The following is a 20488-nucleotide window of genomic DNA, read 5'->3' on the forward strand; positions in this document are numbered from 1 at the left end:
AGGATCACTCTGAGGCTATAGCTCAAGAATATGTGAAAAGTATAACAGAGCTGTCTGTGTGTTGTAAAATATTTTTATCCTACGTTTAAGCTTCCATCTCTATTTTGGAAGGCTGTCAGGTTTTTTTTTCCACTTTGTAAGGTTTAATTGGAATAAGGGTTTTAAATTTCGCCATATCACTATCTTGCTCAGGAAATTTCCGCCTTATTGGATTAACCCCAAAGCTTCTGGGGTTTGCAAGAGAATTTCATGACAATAGGGGCCGAATGCAGAAATCAAGTAAACCTGCCAGTCATGTTCAGATGTGCTTTTATTTTTCTCCTATTCTTTTCTCATCTTCCCCCACTGGCTTTGCCTGAGGAGTTTGCCCCCAGAGTGACAGACTGAAATATGCAGATTGAGAGTGTGAGGAAATGGCAATGAGTTGAATCTAAAAATACATCCTGCCCGGCCGGGCGTGGCTCAGCGGTTGAGCATCAACCTAGGATCCAGGCGATTCCCGGTCAGGGCACATGCCCGGGTTGCGGGCTCGATCCCCAGTTGGGGGTGTGCAGGGGGCGGCTGATCAGTGACTCTCATCACTGAGGTTTCTATCTCTCTCTCTCCCTCTCCTTTCTTCTCTCTGAAATCAATAAAGATATATTTAAAAAAATAAAAATAAATAATAAAAATACATCCTTCTAAAGCCACATAGCAATACTAGCCCCAATAATTCTTAGATTTGGCAAAGGCCTTGCAGACAGACTCCGTACACTTGCTCTGATACCCACAGAGTGAAAAGCAGCATTAGGTCAAATTTCGACATTTATAACAATCTCTCATATAAATTGGCACCAAAGAAGAAGGGATCACAGGGTGGGCTTAACCAAGATAAATGTACAAGCAACTGGGCAATGATACTGGATCTTCCCCTAGCTCCCACAGACTTACTTTCTCTAAAGAACTGATCTTGATTTTGTCCCCTGGTGTCTAGAAAGTGAATCACTTCTGATAAAAGGAAATTATGCTGAGAGAGTACTTTATTCCCCCAGAGAGTTACATCCAATAATCATAATGGTCCTCAGTATTCATAATATTGCTTTTCATCTAATAAGCACTTGAGACCATTAATTAGAAACTTGACGGAATTCCTAAAGACTGGATGTGGGAAACCATTCCTGCAGGGAGGTACAGGCACAGACTTAACGTGGAGCCTCTGGCAGCCCAGGGAAAAGTCAGAATTCCTCCTTTTCTAGCCCCAAACTGTGAGGAATTTTATTGTGCATTAAGGCGAGAGGGAATAAACTCATATTAACATCATAAAACATAACAAAATGCCTAGAAAGCCCCTTATGTAATGCAAAGTACCAGAAAGGTAAATGGCTTTATCAACCATGAATTCCTCTGCAAAGCGAATGTGGCAAAAATTCTTCTTGCTCTTCCTAATCGCTGTGATATCACCGCACTGCTCAAAGACTTCTTGAATAATTTCCTCAGTAGCATTTTCTGGTAATCCTCCGACAAACACAGTCTTACATCCAGGAGGTCGTTCTCTCGTGGAAGGAGGCGGAAGATCTAATAATTAAGCACAAAAAAACAGAGGGTTTTGCCTTTGATCGCTTTGCGCTCTTCTTTCTGGTTCACCCGGCAAAGGCACAACTCGCAGAGTGACTGCACTCTGAGAAACGACAGATTTCGACGCCAGCTCGCACTGACCGGGGGCTGTCTTGTTTTTCAGATCCTCTCCCCTCCTCCTCCCAACTTCCTTCACTTTCTGTGTTCATTTCTCCACCGAGCGGCTAGGCTTGCCCGTGAGCAAAGATAACGCAAATGTGAGCATAATTTCGTTTCTCCTTCATAATACAGAAGCCCAGAAAACGAGGCAAAAACCTTTGCAAGGTGCAAAGCATGATGAAATGACATGATGAAAAAGCCCGGTGCGTCATCTGCTTTGTCTTGCTCCGGATAACGGAGCAGCGAGGCAGGACGCGGGGAGCCGAACCTGAAAGAGCGCGCTACTCACTCGGCGGGGAAACCTTGGGCCTGAAAAAAACATTCTTTTATTATTCACATTGAAATGAGCAAACTATTAAATTTGGGGAAGGCTGTATAAAAAGATAAAATGTACAGTCACAACATTTTACCTAGTTTATATGTAGATTACTAAAGCAATCTCCCAAAAAGTCCACTTAAAAAAGGCAACACTGATTAATAGGGATTTTTAAAAATCCTAGCTATTTAAGCCCATAAACTTAGTATCTGAGGCGAAACTGAAAAAAAACACTCTGGCCCATTTATTTCATCAAATGTATGTTTCCTTCAAGAAAGTGCAATTTGGCCCACGGAGTCTGAGATGCAGGCTCCCCCCAAAATTGCTAACTGCCAAATTAATTCAATTTTCCATCTAGCAAAAAGCATTTCAGAGCTTTTCTCCCACATCTGTGAAGATGGATGGACGTGCTCACATATTTCACACTATGTTCTGCAGGAAAAGCTAGACTTCATTGCACGCGAAAAGATTCTTAATGCTGGATATATATTCCCAAATCACAAGTACTGCCTTCACGGCATTGAGTTAGCTCACGGACAGACACATGGACATGTCCCCACACATGTGTTCTAATCTAGAGACAGAGGACTTCTGTGGAATGGATCCCCACTCTGTGTATCTATGTGGAAGAATTCTGAGTCACACCTGAAAATGAATGCAAAGCTATAATTTAAAAAAATGGAAGAAATTTAAATTGATAAGCAAACATGTCTCACAGGCATCACTTACTTGGATTTTGAGGGAAAAGAGTACAACTTTTGCAGTGGATTATTTCTTTGATGACAGCCACTTCTGTTGGCGGTGGGGGTGGCACCAGCCCCAGGCCTGGTATCATTGGGTTAATGGGGGTGATCCCAGTCATCATGTTGAGGCCTGGATCAAAACCTGGTACACAGATTGAGTCTGGAAAGTACACAAGATAACATTTTGGCTGGAGGATCTGAAATCTTTTGTATTTTCCTGAAAAGATTATTTGACTTTATGCTTTCTATTTTTTAAGAATTTCTCCTAGCACTGTGGAAAACTATTTCAGAAAGCTAAGGAGAAGATAAAAGGTGAACTTAAAACTACATGAAAAGAAAATTATATTATTTAAAACACTAACATGGCGAACGGAACACAGCATACTGAAGTGTAAAACCCTGCACCATGAAGCTCTGCTATTATTGTGAATGGGATTTCCGTTTCTTAACATTGGTGTATTGTTTACACTGCTTCAGGACCCAAGATGTGGGAAGAAATATCATTTAACATCGAAGTGGCTGGTGAATCTAGTCGTCAACCTGCTTTTATCAGAGGGGACTTCTTATAAAAGTCTCTTAGACGTTTGACCTAGATTTAGAAAAGTTTAATTTATATATGTGCACTTTATAATGATGCATTCAGGTTCAACTTAACCTATTTCTCCCAGGAAATAAAACAAACAAACAAAGAGTTATTATAATTACTATGGCTGGGTTAGATACATGCAGGCATAAAGTTAACGATATACATTCCTAAAGTCTATTGGATAATCACACTTTCTTCCTATAATTCAATCAGCAAATAATTGACTACCCTTCTGAAATCTTTATTTGCTGTATGAAAAAAAAAAATTTATGCCCATTATAAAAAATTGAAGGAGGCAATATAAACTCTGAATTGTTCTTTTAATGTGGTAATGAAGCAAGTAATTTCAAAGGTGATACAAAGGGGTTTTGTTTGTTTTTTAAACAAGTAAGACTTTTCTAAGAGCAGGGACTGTTCAAATGTACTAGACTGTTAAAAGTTTCTAGAATAGCTGCAAGTGGATCCCTCTCCTGAGACTTCTTCTGTTTGCAGAAAACAGATACTCCCACTGGTGGTGTAATAATGTTCCTAGACAGACAAATAGTAGCACAGATGCCACCAGGCACAGTCACGGTGACCCTCCACCACGGTCCTCAAGGATGAATTTCCCTTCTCTTACTTTCCCGTCTTTTCCTCCCTCCTCTTAGATGGTTCTTCCTTCCTGCGCCCTCTCCCCTGCCTGGGTCACTAAGCCATTGCAGAGCATGTAGAAGGACCAGGATTAGCTTTGTCTTTCTGGGAAAAGGTTCACGATAGCTTTCCTCCAGCTACCCTGGGCATTTCCACTCCCCTTCTGGGTTGAATAGAATAAGCAGGTGATCCTGATCTATAACCCCAGGAGCACTCTTGTCCTATTTATTAAATCCACTTAATTTGATAGGGTACCACTGGGGTTTCAGCAAATGAGGGTGTGTTTTTTTAATTTTAATTTTTTAACTCTAAATATAAATACGAAATAAGCATTCTCTTTGAAAGTAGCCACCTTGACATTCTGGGCACTTCTATATTACGGTTCTCAGTTTCTTCATCTGTAATGTGGGGTTGTTGACAGATAATCTCCTGGAGCACTAGTACTCCTGGATGCCAGAACTCTGCTGGTGCTGCTCAAAACCAAGGCATATACAGAAGACAAACATTTGGAGGGAACAGAGACAAGACTCAGGCTTGGGTTGTTCACCTGAAATCCTCAGCAAGTTTCACACATCTTATTCCCGCTTTCCCATGAAGAAAATGAGGCTTAAAGCAGTTCGGTGACGTTTCTAGCATCTCAAAGCAAACCAATGGTAGACTTAGAATTAGGTCCCAGGCCTCTGCTCCATGTTTAAACAGGTGTCTTTTTAACTACTTCAAAGTTTCCACTTAGAATGATCCAACTGGACCATTCACCTAATATACGCCACTACTAGAAATGTACTCTACTCTTTAAAAAAATCAAGACTTTGCCTCCTGTCTAGATGCCAATTCTAAGGGAAAAGTTCCAGAACACAATGGTTCTCAATGTCATCATCATTGAAATGACATACTGGCTTCTAAGGTGAATATAGTAGAAATAAAAATGGGAATATCGGCATATTTATGCCTTTATTTAATCTCATTCCAAACATAAGCTTTGCCTGTTCCTTTCCTGGCCTGGCCCTCACTCTTGTTTGCCAATATAGGGTGATTTAAGGCTGAAACCACTCAGGGCTGCAAACCCTGAAATGAGAGCCCAGCGAATGATAATAACCAGATGTTTCCCACAAACAAGATGAGAAGCCCAGTGCCTGCACTGTTTTAGTTGTAACAGATTTCTTTTTGAAGGCCACATAAATAAATACATTGTCAGGAAGCGGAACGAAAGACGCTGCTCCTGAGCAAAATATTTAATATACAGCAAGAGTTGCTTTGCTCTGTCTCAGAGACCCACAGAAGAGACCGTGGGGTTTAATGGAATCTGCATGGTGAGTGCAGTAGCTTGAAAAGAGCTTCGAAAGGAATTAACACTTAAATTATGTTGGACCTCAAAGGATCTGAAATTCAGTATTTGAGGAAGGAAGTAGAGAAGGATTTAACTTTTTTTTTTTTTAAAAAGAACCCATTACTTTTTAACAATATATGAACAGATGGGAATTGTTTTCTCAAACAGCACAGGAACCTACTATGTACTAACTTGTTAAAGCAAATGCATAATTTTCAAAAGTCTGAGGAAGACACACACACAGGAAGACAAAGGTGAGGAGAGAATGTACACCCTGAGAGTCAGCCCCTTGTCTTGCTTAGAAAAGGTGTCCCTGTGAACTTCAGAGATAATGAGCTGTAATTCCACTCAGGGAAAAGAGGAAGGAGGCTTAAATTGCAGCAAGAAAGAATCCAATTAAGTATATAGTAGAACTTTCTTTTAGAAACTGCACTTGAATAAGAGGAAGGGTTATTTATTTCCAACTGTGGCCCTGTCAGCTCCTCTCTGTATTGCTGACTGCAAGCACACAGGCAGCAAGCCAAAGCTCAGCAAATGTTTCTTTTTAGTTGTCTTTTCCCAACAGAACAAGACAAAAACAGAAACAAATAACCTGTTTACTGGTTCATATGTAGTCCAGTGTTTTATCAAAGACGGGCATTTTTCAGAGGGGGTTTTGTATTCAGGACTTTAGAGATATGGCAGATTCATTCATTCATTCATTCATTCATTCATTCATTCAGTATTCACAGGGCACTTACTATTATCAGTATCTGGAGCTACAGAGGTAATTGTAATATGTTCTCCACTTAGGGAAACTACAGGGTTTGAGGAGAGCAAAAAGGATGGGCGTCAAACTTAAGAGAAGATTTAAAAATATGATCTGAGGCTCAAAGGCCTAAAAGAGCCATCCATGGAAGGACCTGCCAAGAAGAGCCTGTGAGGTCTGAGGAATTCCAAATATTTCCTAGGGCTACAGCATAGTGAGCACTTAGGAGTGTGGCTACAATGTACTGAGGGGCCACCGGAGTCAGATCAGATCAGATCAGATGTGATCTTGCCCCAAAAGCAGGGCTCCAGGCCCCCTTTCTCTTCTCTGAGACCTAGATGAGACCACGAGAGCACGTGGGAGCAGTGCCCAGGACTTGTACTGGGCAGAGGGACAGGCTGGAGGGGCTCTGAAACACCTGCGGTGGCTCCTCTCCTTTCTCCAGAAGAATTATTGACTCAAAATATGATCTATCCTCACTCAACATGAAACCACAAGATATGCAAGGACATTCTGTTTACTGGAACTTTGGATGGAGAAACTGTTTTTCACAATAGTTTCCCATTGCAATTTACAATTCCTGCTCTTCTACGTCAGCTAAGTTCACGAACTATTAAAGTAATGCTTTTTTCATTCCATGTCCTCCTTTTCTCAAGTATTCTTAAAAATTATTTTATGATCAACAAAGAAAAGCAGTTTTTAAAAAGGTGACCTTGAAGTAAAAGGCTCTGGTCACAGCTGGGTGACCATGAAGCCGACTAGTTCCTTAACCTCTCTGGGCTCCAGCATCTTCATCGGGTGAATGTGAGCATGAGCACCAGACAAACTACCTCCACAAAGTGGGAGCACCAGAGAGGACAATCTGTGCAAAAGCAGTTATCAAAGTGCTAAGGGTCTGAGTCTGCCATCTAATACACCTGAGATGAGTCCTGGGCCAGCCACGCCCTGACTTTGTGACCTCAGGAAATTTAACTAATCTCCCTAAGCCTGATTTATAATATTTATAAAATGGGGATAATCATATTTAAATTTTAATATTCTTGTGAGAATTAAAAGGGATAAAAAAAGCCCAAAGTGTTTACCATAAATGTCCAGCACATGGTAAATACTCAATAAATGGTAGCAATTACACACAATACCAATACATATATATGCTATATAAGATAAATATTTATGTAAACTTAAATAAATATGTAATTAGCATTATTTATACATAAAGGATCATGATGATGATGACAGAGTGTTTCATCTGATAAACATCTGAGTGCCTACTAGATGTTGTATGTTTTGCTAGGTACTTGGCCTGCAGAGACATAGATATGAGTCCTTCCTTCATGGAAGTGAGGGTCTAGTGGCAGAAATAACTAACTAGAAGAATGGCAACACAGTATGACAACTGCTATGAGACATCTGAGTAAGAGGTGTAGGGAAACACAGGGAAGGGGCCATGAAAACCAGTCTGGGTAGGGAGCGATGGATTGAATTTTGTCCCCCTGATAAGATGTTGAAGTCCTAATCCCCTGGTACCTGTGAAGGTGACTTTATTTGGAAATAGGGTCTTAGTACATCTAATCAAGCTAAGATAAGGTCATAGTCAATTAGCGTGGGCCCTATCTAATATGACCGGTGTCCTTATAAAAAGAGAAGAGACACAGACTGACAGAGAGACTGCCATAGGACAATAGGGCAGTGATTACAGATAAGGGGCTACAAGCAAAGGAACACTGAGGACAGCACCAAAAACCAGAAACTAAGAAAAAGCATAAAACAGGTTCTTCCTAGATCTTTCAGAAAGAGGATGGCTCAGGCCAGCACCTTGATTTCAGTCTCTGGCCTCCAGACTGTGAGAGAAAATATTGTTGTGTTAAGCCATCCAAGTCTGTGGTACTTTGTTACGGCAGCCCTAAGAAACTATAAGGGGGATAGTGTCATAGAATCCTTGAGAGGATGACAGCTGGCTTGAGTCTTAAGAAAGTTGACTTTTATGTATACAAATGGCAGGTAAAAATGATATTCCCCAAATCTATCCATTGGAATCATGAGTGCAAAGATATTTCTAAAGGTTCTCTCTGAAAGAATGTTGAAAACAAGTCCCCTGGGAGCAGAATTGCTTCTAGGTTTTCCCTTTATGAAAAGACAAACCTGGAGATTGCTACATATTTATTGAGAACCAATCAACCACAGAGATTATAAATGAACATAATAGCGTACTTTATAAGTAAATGCCTACAAGCACAATCTTTGAGAAAGTAAAATGGAAAACACTTCAGTGATTTTTCCAAAGAGATCCAGAGGTATCTTCCATTTAAACCCAAAATGTGTATTCAAAGTGAGCTCCTGGCACCCTGCTGTGCACCAGAAACAAACAAAGACCTCATTCTGTCAATAAAACTCTGTCTCCTTTGAGTGGGATGCAATGCTGGCAGAGCAGAGGAATGCAACGTCAGCAGACACTTAAGTCCTGTGGACTTGGGTGAGGAAGTATGTGTCCATATTTGAAAAGATGACGCGAAGTAAAGAGAATTTTAAAACTTCTGACCAAAACTGGTGCAGAGAAGAGCCGACTGCTGAAAGGAGTCTCTCAGGTCTTTCCAGCAACCTGTACACGAAACATGCGCTCAAAAACCAAATATGTTTTGAGTGAGCAGGAGGGAAAAGCCTATCAAAGGTTCTCTGAAATTCACTCACACTGGGGCCGGTGATTTGAATTCCAAGCCAGAGCAATTTCTGTGCAGAGGCCTGAGTTGTCACCCTCAGGGTAAGTCACTCTCTGTCTCCTGGGCCTGCTGAAATACACTCTCCAAACACAACGGGCCTCACAGCTGAGGCATAAAAACCATGCTGGCACAGGTCAGTCAGGCGTGGAGGGGCCTACTTTGACTAGGAAGCAAGGGAAACTGGGAGCTACCAGAGATCATGACATTTCAAAGCTGGAAGAGAGTTGGATATTTCCTAATCCTACCCTCTTGATTTAGCGATGAGATAATCTCGGCCCAGAGAGGTAAGTGACTTGCCCAAAGTCTAGTTAAGAGTGGAGCTGGAATTAGAATCAACAGTCCTGCTGCGTCATCACTGTGCATTTGAGTTTTCCAACATCACTCCAATCTGTCTTCCTCAAGACACGTCTAGTGACAGTACATTCACTGCCTCTCAAGACGGCCCATTTCATTTTCTATCAGTTTTCACATGAGAGATTTATCCCTCAGATGTTGACCCAGAACCTGATATCCAGTAGTAAAATCCATTGTCGGTATTCTGCACGCCTGGGCTACACTCACAGGTATAATTCTCTTTCCTATCATTACTGATCAGATCCATGAAGAAAGCTCACAGGAAAAGCTGAGTCTTGTCTCAGCCAGCCTCACCACCCTGCTTCCTTTAATCCTTCCACATGACTGTCTTCTAAAACCCACTTTTGAGGACATCTACGGTTAGCCTCAGAAATGGTCCAGGTAGAAGCTGACCTATTAAATTAGCAGTGCTTTCTACCTTTCTGAATCCTAAACTTTGTAGTTTTTACAGACTTGGAACATTATGAATAAACACAATGGTCATGTTTGAATGCTTGTTTCGTGCCAGGCTTATGCTGAAAACCACATTATCTCATTACGTGAATCTTTCTTGAAGTCCCATCACAGCTGACACACGGTGAATGACCTCATTCAACTAAACCACATGTCTTGTCTCTGCTGAGTGCCCATATGCAACTTTGAGGTTGACATTTTGAAACAAAATAAAGGAGCCTGCATTTTCCATTGACTTTGCCAAAATCTGTCTCCTTAGGTTCTCCTCTCTCGAATTTTCCCTCCCTGGCCCTCAGGATCTATACATTGGCAGGACAACCCTTTCTTAAAGTTCCTGCTCCTTCTAATTCACCAGCAAATTTCTCTTAGCAAGTCAGACTCAGTCACAGAAGCAGAGAAAATCCTCTTAGACAAATCCATCTAGACTCCTTCCCCCTAACATTGACTTCTTCTGAACCCTTAGTTGTTGATTTCCAGTTTTGAGGGCCACTGCCCAGTCTCATTGCATGTGCGGTTACTCTTAATTCCTTGTGTTGGAGGCTCATGCAAACTTATTTTCCCTGCTCTGTGACCCGCTGATAGCTGCTCACTTGTTTCTGCATCTTGTCTGAATGCACTCCAGAGCAAACCGTTTACAACGTCCAGGGCATCCATCCTACCATTGCTAGTAGACATGCTTGAGTAGATTAAGTAACGTGAGGGTTTGCCCGTTTCTTTCAATGGTACTTCCCTTCCCTTAGTTCCCAGTTTAAAACCTCTGTAGGCAACCACATCCCAACATGTGCCAAGGCCTTTCGGACAGGCTTACCTTTGGAAGGCTTCCTACATCACCTTTTTTGTCCCCATTGCTATTTAGGTTCTCACTGGCTCTCATCTGGAGTATTGCCAAGGCCTCTCTGTGTGCCCAGGAGCTATAGCTTCTATGTCTTCTTCCCTCCTCTGCTCCTTTCTCCCCCCTCCCCATGCCCTTCTCATACCCCCGGATCTGGGATCAGCTAGTGGTGCCCGCGGAAGACCCACGAGAATAGACTCTAATTGGGGCCTCTAAATTACTTTTTTCAAACTTCTTTTCACATCCCTATCTCATTAGCTGATGATTAATTTTTCTCTGTACTACGTTATGTGACTTTGTACAGCAGGGCTGTTATATAATGATAAAAAAAGAACTGAACAGGCTCTTGGTGTTCTCCGCTTTGTCCCGACAGGATCATGGCACAGGAGCAGAAAGTAGAGGAAAAACACTATTGAACCTTAAGAAATATTTTTGAATATTCAGTGAAGCACATTAAAAGAACTCTTTAATTAGATAATTCTAATGATCTATTTATCCATTTATCTGTCTTTCTAAGTAGTGGGGACACTCTAGGTATATGTTGAAAGACTAAGTAATTTATGTTACCACGTTTCTTTCTGGCACTCAATGCTTCCTTGCTTTGTAGAACTGTCCCCTTTCTCTGAAGTCCAGGGTAATAGCCTGGAGTCATATTGGCATAAAGGCCACAGTGGTCAGTGGGGATGACAGTAGAGGTGGCATTTCATAGCACATAAATGCCTCTGTAGGGCTCTTCCTTGTGAAACTTGCATCTTTCCAAGGCAATATGGAGGGGATCGCCTTTTGATTTCATTTATCAACCTTGGTTTCATTTTACAAAACATCTGGGAGACAGGTAACATCTCATAAATTTAAACAAGGACAAAGGAAAGCTTATTCAATATTTAGCTTCAAAGAAAACATTCACATCTTATTATTTTAAACAATTTATGTAGGTTTCAATTTAAACTTACTGTTTGAAGGCACCGAAGCAATACAGAGTTGGTCTCTTTAAATAAGATCAGCACAGAGCTGTGGACTTGGGAGAAACAATAAGCCCATTTTAAAAGTAAACCATGAGTGCTCCTAATGGAAACTGCAAATCACGTGTTGTTTTTAAATAACAGGGTAATCTAATATTAATTTAATTTTTCTACAACACTGAGGGAAAGGACAACTGGCTGACTTAATCACCACCTTATCTACCAGGTCCAACACAGTCCTTGGCACATAGTATCACCTATAAGAAATACTTGTCAAAGGAATGAAAGAAATTACAAAATTCACAGAATGTACAGAGTTCGTGCTAAAGGGATAAGACAATGAAATATTTGGTTGTTTAATCCACAATGTCACCGCATAAATTCACATAAGGTTCTAGAGCAAATGATGTCTGGCATTATTTATATTTACCTTATTAACTGGACAGTGGGAGCCACGAGGGTCTCTGCTACTAACTCATCTACAGTAAAATGTTGATGATTTTACTTACAGATAATGAGATTAAGAGTCACAAGAATTGAGGTGGTGCTCAGGATCAGAATACACTGACAGGACTGGTCTCTGAGTGCTGGTTAACATACCTCGGTAAGATAGCACTCGGACTCACCCTCCTGCCAGCTCATGGCTACAAAGCACAGAGTTGATCATAAAGGAAGGAGATGGGGAGGAAGGAGGGTAAGTACAGTATCATTTAAATCCATACAAGGCCACCCAGGGTGGGAGCACTTGGAGAATTCAGGACAGCAATGGGTATCTTTTTATTACAATATCTTTTCATGCCACAGGAGAATGCTATAATCTAAGAGTGGTATAAGTAAGACACTACTTAAAGCTCACAAAAATAAAATAAAATCCTAACTCATCTACCATTAAAATTTTAAACAGGATGCATAAACCATATTCAATAAACATGATATTCAATTTTACATTATGGTCAACTAAGGGAAAAATAAAGATGGAAAAAATAAAGGACATGTAGATTATGGGTAGGAATGAGGAAATAAGGGGAAGAAACAGAGTTGAAGATGGAAAGAATCTTTTCTCAGGGAAAGACAGATGAAGGATAGCCTGGACCCTAGGTTCAATCTCCTGCCCAACTGACTAGCCTCTCTACACCTTGGTTCCTAATCTGCAAAAAGAAAACTAAAAATAGTGCTTACCTTACAGGGTGTTTGTGAAGATTAAGTGAGGTAACATACATAAAGATCTTAAAAGCGTGGCTGGTATGGGGTAAGCACTAGATACACACTAGCTATCTCTTTAATGATGACTATTACATACATTTCGATGTGTACAACTATGCATGTGCATTATACAGTATGCCTAATACAGCACTGTCTTGCTTTTTCAAAAAAGCATATGCCAATTCTCTGTTGCTCTCTAAGTTATCTTTTACTATCTATCTTAATTTCAAGAAGTGATTCTTTAGGTGAAAATCAGGAGGGTCTTCTAGGAAAACAACTGAGGCGGCAGCGAGTGCCACACGGTTTCCCCACAGGAGGGATTTCTCCCAATTTAGTATTAGGAAAAAGACTTCTCCCTCTTCCCATGGACCCAGGATAGTTTTCTGTGTCTGGAAACGAGAATTACAGAATCCAGGGCTGTTTCCTTTCTGCTTTTTGTGCCAGAAGATTAGGTGTTGAAACCAAACATGTCAACTGTGTTTATTCATATATTCAGCACATCTGCTTTCCCCTTAAACTTAGTTTTTCCCTTTGTAATCCTATTTTACTAACTTAAATATGTTTATGTTATTAAGTTTCTTTACACACACACGCACACACATAACATGTGTTTTTAATACATTCATGCGCTGCTTAATGGCAGGAATACTCTAAGAAATGCATCTTTAGGTGATTTTGTCGTTGTGCAAACATTGTTGAGTGCGTTTACACAAACCTGGAGGGTGTAGCCTATGACACACCTGGGCTACATGGTAAAGCTAACAGCTCCGAGGCTACAAACTGGTACAGTACGAACAGAACATTGTGCGAGTGCAAGACTGTAAATGAAAATTAAGTAGCACCAGATTTTAAAAACACTTCATTATACCTGAGGCCCTGGCCAGATTTAATTATTTACATGTTGCTGTGTATTTTAATTTAGAAAGCACCAAGGCTAAATCATACTCTCCGATAGCCTTTCATTTCTGGCAACATCCTGAGTAATTCCAGTGGCTAACTTTTCAGGGAAGTAATCTAAGGTGAGATAATTTCACTAACAAATTGCCACTTAAAATTAATTCAGCTTTGGGCTGAGTGCAGTACACTTGGAGGAACAGTTCTTTTTTTTATTTATTGTTGATACTATTACAGATGTCCCCCATTCCCCACCCCCTTTCCCCACCTCCTTCCAGCGCCCCTCCTCCACCTGCCTCTGGCCCTCACCACACTTGTCCGTGTCCATGGGCTATGCATATATGTTCTTCAGCTAATCCTTTCACCTTCTTTCATCCAGTCCCTCCCATCCCTCTGACCTCTGTCGGTCTGTTCCATGTGCCATGTATTCATGCCTCTGGTTCTATTTTGTTCGGCAGTTTATTTTGTTCACTAGATTCCATATATAAGTGAGATCATATGGTATTTGTCTTCCTCTCTCTGGCTTATTTCACTTAGCATAATAATCTTTAGGTTCATCTGTCAAAAAGGGTAAGAATTCCTTCTTTTATTTCATTTGTTTTTTTTTACAGCCGCATAGTATTCCATGGTGTAAATGTCCCCCAGCTTTTTCATCCGCTCACCTACTGATGGGCAGCTGGGCTGACGCCAGGCCTTGGCTATGGTAAAGCGCGCTGCATTTCTTCATGACGTTTTCGTAGTGTCTTCCTCTACAGTGTGGATCCCTCAGGATTACAAACTCCGAGAACTCATTTCCTCCATGCAAAACACACCTCAAACATTTTTTTTTTCCAGGAGACTATCACCCAGATTTTCATTTGAAATTAACTATTTCCGTTCAGTCGTAGATTCAAAGAATGTTTCCTCATTTGGGGGTCTGCCTCACATTCTCATTCCCAGAGGTTCTGAATGTTACAGAGCCTTTCTATAACACTATATTTTTCAACCATTTAATAAGCTAGTACTTGCTATAATCGCTCCAAGATATTCCCCCCCTTTTACAGATGAATGAAAAGTTGAGGCTTTTATTCTCAACTTGAGACATGTGCCCACAGCATCACTGCATTTGGAGGAGAGGCAGATTGGGGGCCACACTGTCCCGGCCGCAACAAAGGTCTAGCTGCCCACAGTGCCCAGGAAGGCACGGGCTGGGGGGAAGAGCTGGGATGAACAATATCTGGGGTTCAGCCTCATGCCCACTGCAGGCTCCTCATCTCACACGTGCAGCTATCTTCCCGGTTGTCTAGGGGTGCCAGATGATTTGACGGGCATTTGTGTGCTGGCAATTTACAAACAGAAAATCAATACTCAAATGTAAATTAAAGTCAGGGTTTTCTATTTCAAAGGCCTCTGGGACTCCACAGTGGTGCCAAGTGTTTATCTTGTGAGGAAAGAGAATTCAATATATTATCCCATATATTACTGTGCTTTTAGGTATATACACGAGCATGACAGGAGGGAGGGGGGAAGAGAGTGAGAGGGAGAGAAGATGTGTGTGCGTGTGTGTGCGCGCGCATGTGTGTGCGTGTATTTTCTCATTCTTCTCACTATGACCCACAGTCTTGGTCCCAGCAGCACTATGCCATTCTCCATGTTAGGGTCATCTACTAAGATTTATTGCTGGAAAAACTGATGAGCTGAGTGGCATATTGTCCTAGGTCCCTCTGAGATATTTGCTCACTGAACATTGATTAATCATCTACAAGGTTGCTAGGCAATGTGCTGGATGCCGGGCACAGGGTAAGTCAGGATCCCTGGCCTGAGGTGCTCGGTGCACTGTGTGTGACGCAGTCACATGAGCACATAGTGCATTAGAAAGTGGCAGCAAAATTAGGAAGGCATACACAGCACCTGTGCCATCATCCTGAAAAGAGCCCAACGGTACTCTGAATTACAAGTGGTTTTCCTCTTTGAAAGCATCTATCTAGCTGAGTCACTGTGTCCCCAAACCCAAGCGCAGAACACAGTAAATACAAACCCAAGGTGGAGAGTGGCTGCTCCTTGGGGCTGGAGCCACACTTTCAATTGCAGTTACTTTTACTGCATTTATCAAATAACCCTTTTTTTTTTTTAAATCCTCACCTGAGGATATGTTCTATTGATATTTAGAGAGAGAAGAAGGGAGACAGAGGAACATCGATGTGAGAAAGAAACGTCAATCGGTTGCCTCCCACACATGCCCTGACTGGGGATTGAACTCACAACCGTTTAGTGCATGGGACGAAGCTCCAACCAACCAAGCCCCCTGGCCAGGGCTCACATGACTTTTTAAGGGCAGAGGACTGTTGGGTGTTTAATCTATCTATCTTTGTCTATATTATTATATATCTTTTTTTCCTCTTAATACCAGGGCCATTCTGAATCAGCAGGCCTCCTTCAGGTTGAGTTTACATCAAAAGTACCCATGGTACACAGGACTAGGATTACAAAGTATAGATTTGTCAGAGAGGAATACGGGGCTAGCTAATCTATCTGCTTGCTGCAAATGAATGGGGAACTTACATGTGCCAGAAAATCCAGAATAGGAAGGTTAGCTTAGGCATTCACACCCTTATTCAATTATGTTTTTTGTTTGTTTGTTTTGGCTGTAACAAAAACAGATCGTCACATTTTTCCAAATACATTTGTTAAGTCAGTCAAAAGAATTTAAAAACTTCCACCCATCACAGAGTGATGGGTCAGAGGCATGAGAGAAGTGAATAATTTCAGCATGAAGTATTTGTTGAATAAACAGAGCTAAGTTAAACTAAAATAAAATAGAATAAACTGGGAGGATGTATCAGGTGTGTGGCATGAGGATTTATCCCAGGGCCCTTTCTGCTCAATATATTACTCAACGTCTTGAACAAAGAACTCTGTAACACATTCACTACATACTGTCATCAACAAGCACTTACAATCAAGGTGTGTGTTAAATGCTAGGAGCACAAAAAGTGTGAAGGAAGACAAGTAGACAAGTGTTTAGGACTCATGCTTCCAGAGGGATTGAAATTTTCAGAGAAAATAAAAGGGACAAATGGACAAATAAACAGTATAGTAATTTGTTGAAAAGCATCCCCAAATGAAATGAAAGGGCTGACACACACAGTTATAAGACTGACACATTCACAGTGGGTTATGAAAAGAAAGTCGTATGTGTAAGAGGTAAATCTTAATCTCTATGGATGATGTCAGAAATCAAGTCCCACAGAGTGTCTCTCACCCTGTCCCCCTTTGCCACCATTTGTCAAGGGACCTTGCCAGGACAGCTCTGAACTGTTACCACCTTAAGAAGCAGGGAGGTATGAGCCAGGAGGATGCAGTCCAACAGCTTCCTGCCAAGCTCTTCTAACTGAACTGGGGTGCTGCTCGCTGGCTTACCTCTCCACACCTGCTGGTGCTGGCCTGCCTTGCATTGGCCTCTCTTGTGGCTGTGGGCACCAGCCCCCCTTGGACTGACTTTAAACCATCCTGCCAGAGGTTTCTTAGCTATGGTGACCACTACTCAATTTTCTCCCAACCCACCACCTCACCATTCTGATTCTCTCAGATCATTTTCCCCATAAACAGCTCCTAGGTACAGTCTCTTTCCTTCTCTTGGGTGAACTGCCCTCTAAATAAAAATCTGCTGTTAGCAAAATTTGGTGGTTGACCTTGAGGAATCCAAATGGATTGTGAAGGAAAGTTTGAAAAAAGGATAGGTACTTGTTTTTACTGAGTATTCTAGTTGCCAGGAAGATGTGAGGTACCTTCAGATACTTTATCACACTTAATCTTCACTATAATAGCATAGGAAAACTTAAGGAATGGAGGAAATTTAAGTCATATTGTCTGATAGAAATGGCAGAGTCAAAACTCAAACCGAGGTTAGTCTTATAAATTATAAAGCTCGTTTTGTCTCACTGGGATCATCAATGTCAAAACCCTGAACTGGGTGGATTATAGGGTTTCACCAGTACACAGAACTGACCTTTAGCTGGTAAACACCAGTATGGCCATATCACTATTTCAGGCCAGCATCCGTTCTGTTTGGACAGTGCCCAAGACTTATCAGTTGTTAAATATTTGGGTATCATTGATGCCCTTATCAAAATGAAATATGTGGCAAAAACAGATGTTTGACTTTTACTTCAGGCAAGGAGAAACTAACAAAAACCAGATATACTCTCCCACCTGAAACAACTAAAAAAGCCAGGTAAAATATATGAAATGTTTTTCAGATATTAGATATCAGGTAGTACAAGACAATGATTCTTGAGAGAAGGGGAATGAACAATATGAGCCATATAACTGCCCAATGCACTAACAAGAGAGCGCTTCTAGGCTATAGCACAAGAAGGAGGAACCCTGCAGGGGCCCAGCGGTCTCCCTGGGTAAAGATACTGTTGGTAATTTAAGGAGGCCAAAGCCACTTGAGTTTGCAAGACAGAATACTAGAGAAAAGAGAACTGCACACACACACACACACACACACGTGTATACACATACACACAGAGCTTAGAGATATAAAGAGGGTACACTTCAAGTCTTCAGCTGGTAATTGATCAATGTATATGTATGTGAGTGAGGAAACTACCCAAAGCTGGAAAAAGCACCACCCTAAAGGATTAGAAGGAACAATCCATAGAGATCACAAAGGCTGGGAAGAGTTTGTTACCTTATCAACTAGAATAGAAAAGCTTGAAAATTCATGAGGTTGTAGATAGAATATTCAGAATGGCACTGCTTCAGTAGTAGGGCACAATTAGCCCTAGACTACAGGCTATTTGATCTCTTAAAGAAAACTTAAACACAAACCTCAAAAGGTTCAAACTGTTTCTAATTAACTTCAGTGTATCCTAGAATAAACCTTAAGGATATTTATAGGAATACAAAAATATCCAGCACCTAAAAAGGTGAGAATCACAATGTTTGGCAACCAATAAAAAATACCAGGTGTGAAAGGCTAATAATCCTCAAAAGTGTAACTATTTTGCATTGCAAAGAAGAATTAAGTCTGCAGATGGCCTTGACATTGCTAATCAGTTGACTTTAAAATAGAGAGATTACCCTTAATTATTCTAGGGGGTTCAAAATAAGCACAAGATTCCTAAAAAGGGAAAGAGGGAGTCAGAAGGAAAAATGAGAGAGAGATTTGCTGTGAGAAGAATTCAAGCCACCATTACTGGCTTTGAAGATGGAAGGGGGCCATGAGCCAAGGAATGCAGGCAGCTTCCCTCCATAAGCTAGAAAAGACAAGGAAACAGATTTTACTCTGGAGCTGCCAGGCAGAAATGCAGCCCTGATGACAACTGGATGTTTTAGCCTAGTGAGACCTTTTATTCTATAGAACTATAGGATAATAGAGTTATGTGGTTTTTTTAAGATACCAAGTTTGTATAAGTTAGTTACAGAAAAAGTAAAAAAAAAAAATAGTAATATAGCAAGCATACAAAGAAGTAGAAAAATGTGACCCATCATAATGAGAGAAAAAATCAATAGAAAAAGACCCCGCAGAAATGACAGAATTAGTACACAAATATATTAAAATGGTCATAACTGTGTTCCATATGTTCAAGAAGGTGGAATAAAGATTCAACATATTAAATAGGAACATAGGAGATTAAAATGAGTCAAATCGAACTTGTAGAGGTAAGAACTGTAGCATATGAGATGAAAATACAACTCATGAAATTAAAAACAAATTAGACATTAATATTAAAATTAGTGAACTTGCAGACACAGCAACAGAAACTATTCAAAATGAAACACATGGTGGGCACACAGAGCAATATACAGATCTTGTAACATAGAAATCCACACCTGAAACCTATATGTTCATATTAACCATTGTCACCCCAATAAACTTAATAAAGTATTATTGAAAAAGAAAAAAAATGAAACACACAGAGAAAAAAAGACAAAATACCAAAAATATCTCAAATAAACAATCTAACCTTACACTTAAAGGAATTAGAATAATAAGAACAAACAAAACCCAAAGTGAACAAAAAGGAAGGAAATAATAAAGATCAGAGCAGAAATAAATGAAGTAATCTAAAACAATACAAAAGATCAATGAAACCAAGAACTGGTTCTTTGAAAAGATAAACAAAATCGGCAAACCTTTAACCAGACTCATCAAGAAAAAAAAGAGAGAGGACCCAAATAAATAAAATCAGAAATGAAAGAGAAGTGAAACTGACACCACAGAAATACAAAGGATTATAAGAAGATATTAAGAACAATTATATGCCAACAAATTAAATAACTTGGAAGAAATGGAAAATTCCTAGAAACATACAGTCTTCCATGATTGAAACAAGAAAAAACAGAAAATCTGAACAGACTGAAAACTAATGATGAAGTCAAATCAGTGATCAAAAAACTCCCAACAAACAAAAGTCCTAGACCAGATGGCTTTACAGGTAAATTTTACCAAACATTCATAGAATAATTAACACCTATTCTCCTCAAACTATTCCAAAACAATCAAGAGTAGCAAAGGCTCACAAGCTCATTTTACAAGGCCAGCATTACCCTGATCCAAAACCAGACAGACATTACAAAAATAAAAATAAAAAATTAGAGGACGATATAGCTCATAAACATAGATGCAAAAATTCACAACAAAATATTAGCAAACCAAATTCAGCAATACAGTAAAAAGATCATATACCATGGTCAAATGGAATTTATTCTTGGAATGCATGGTTGGTTCAATATCCACAAATTGACTGACACAATACACCTCATAAACAAAATGAAAGATAAAAATCATATGGTTATATCAATATGACTTTTCTGCTTCAGTAGAAATAGAAAAAGAATTTGACAAAATCCAGCATCCATTTATAATAAAAACTCTAATCAAAGTGAGAATGGAGGGAACATACCTCAACATTATAAAGGCCATATATGACAAACCCACAGCTACATCATACTCAATGGTGAAAAGCTAAAATTTTTTTTCCTTAAGTTCAGAAAGACGGCAAGGATGTCCACTTTCACCA

General features: G+C 40.3%; 1 protein-coding gene across 1 annotated transcript in view; it reads right to left on the reverse strand.

Moving 5' to 3' along the window:
* Positions 1 to 20488, reverse strand: part of ENOX1 (ecto-NOX disulfide-thiol exchanger 1) — a 223128-nt gene that overhangs the window by 150909 nt on the left and 51731 nt on the right. The window contains exons 4-5 of the mRNA XM_016205373.2: positions 2759 to 2932; positions 1348 to 1554 (exon numbers count right to left, since the gene is read on the reverse strand). Coding sequence (XP_016060859.2) covers positions 1348 to 1554; positions 2759 to 2932 — 381 coding nt within the window. The remainder of the gene's footprint in view (positions 1 to 1347; positions 1555 to 2758; positions 2933 to 20488) is intronic.

This window comes from Miniopterus natalensis, chromosome 2 (assembly GCF_054644295.1).
Source record: "Miniopterus natalensis isolate mMinNat1 chromosome 2, mMinNat1.hap1, whole genome shotgun sequence".
In the NCBI taxonomy this organism is placed as follows: Eukaryota; Metazoa; Chordata; class Mammalia; order Chiroptera; family Miniopteridae; genus Miniopterus; species Miniopterus natalensis.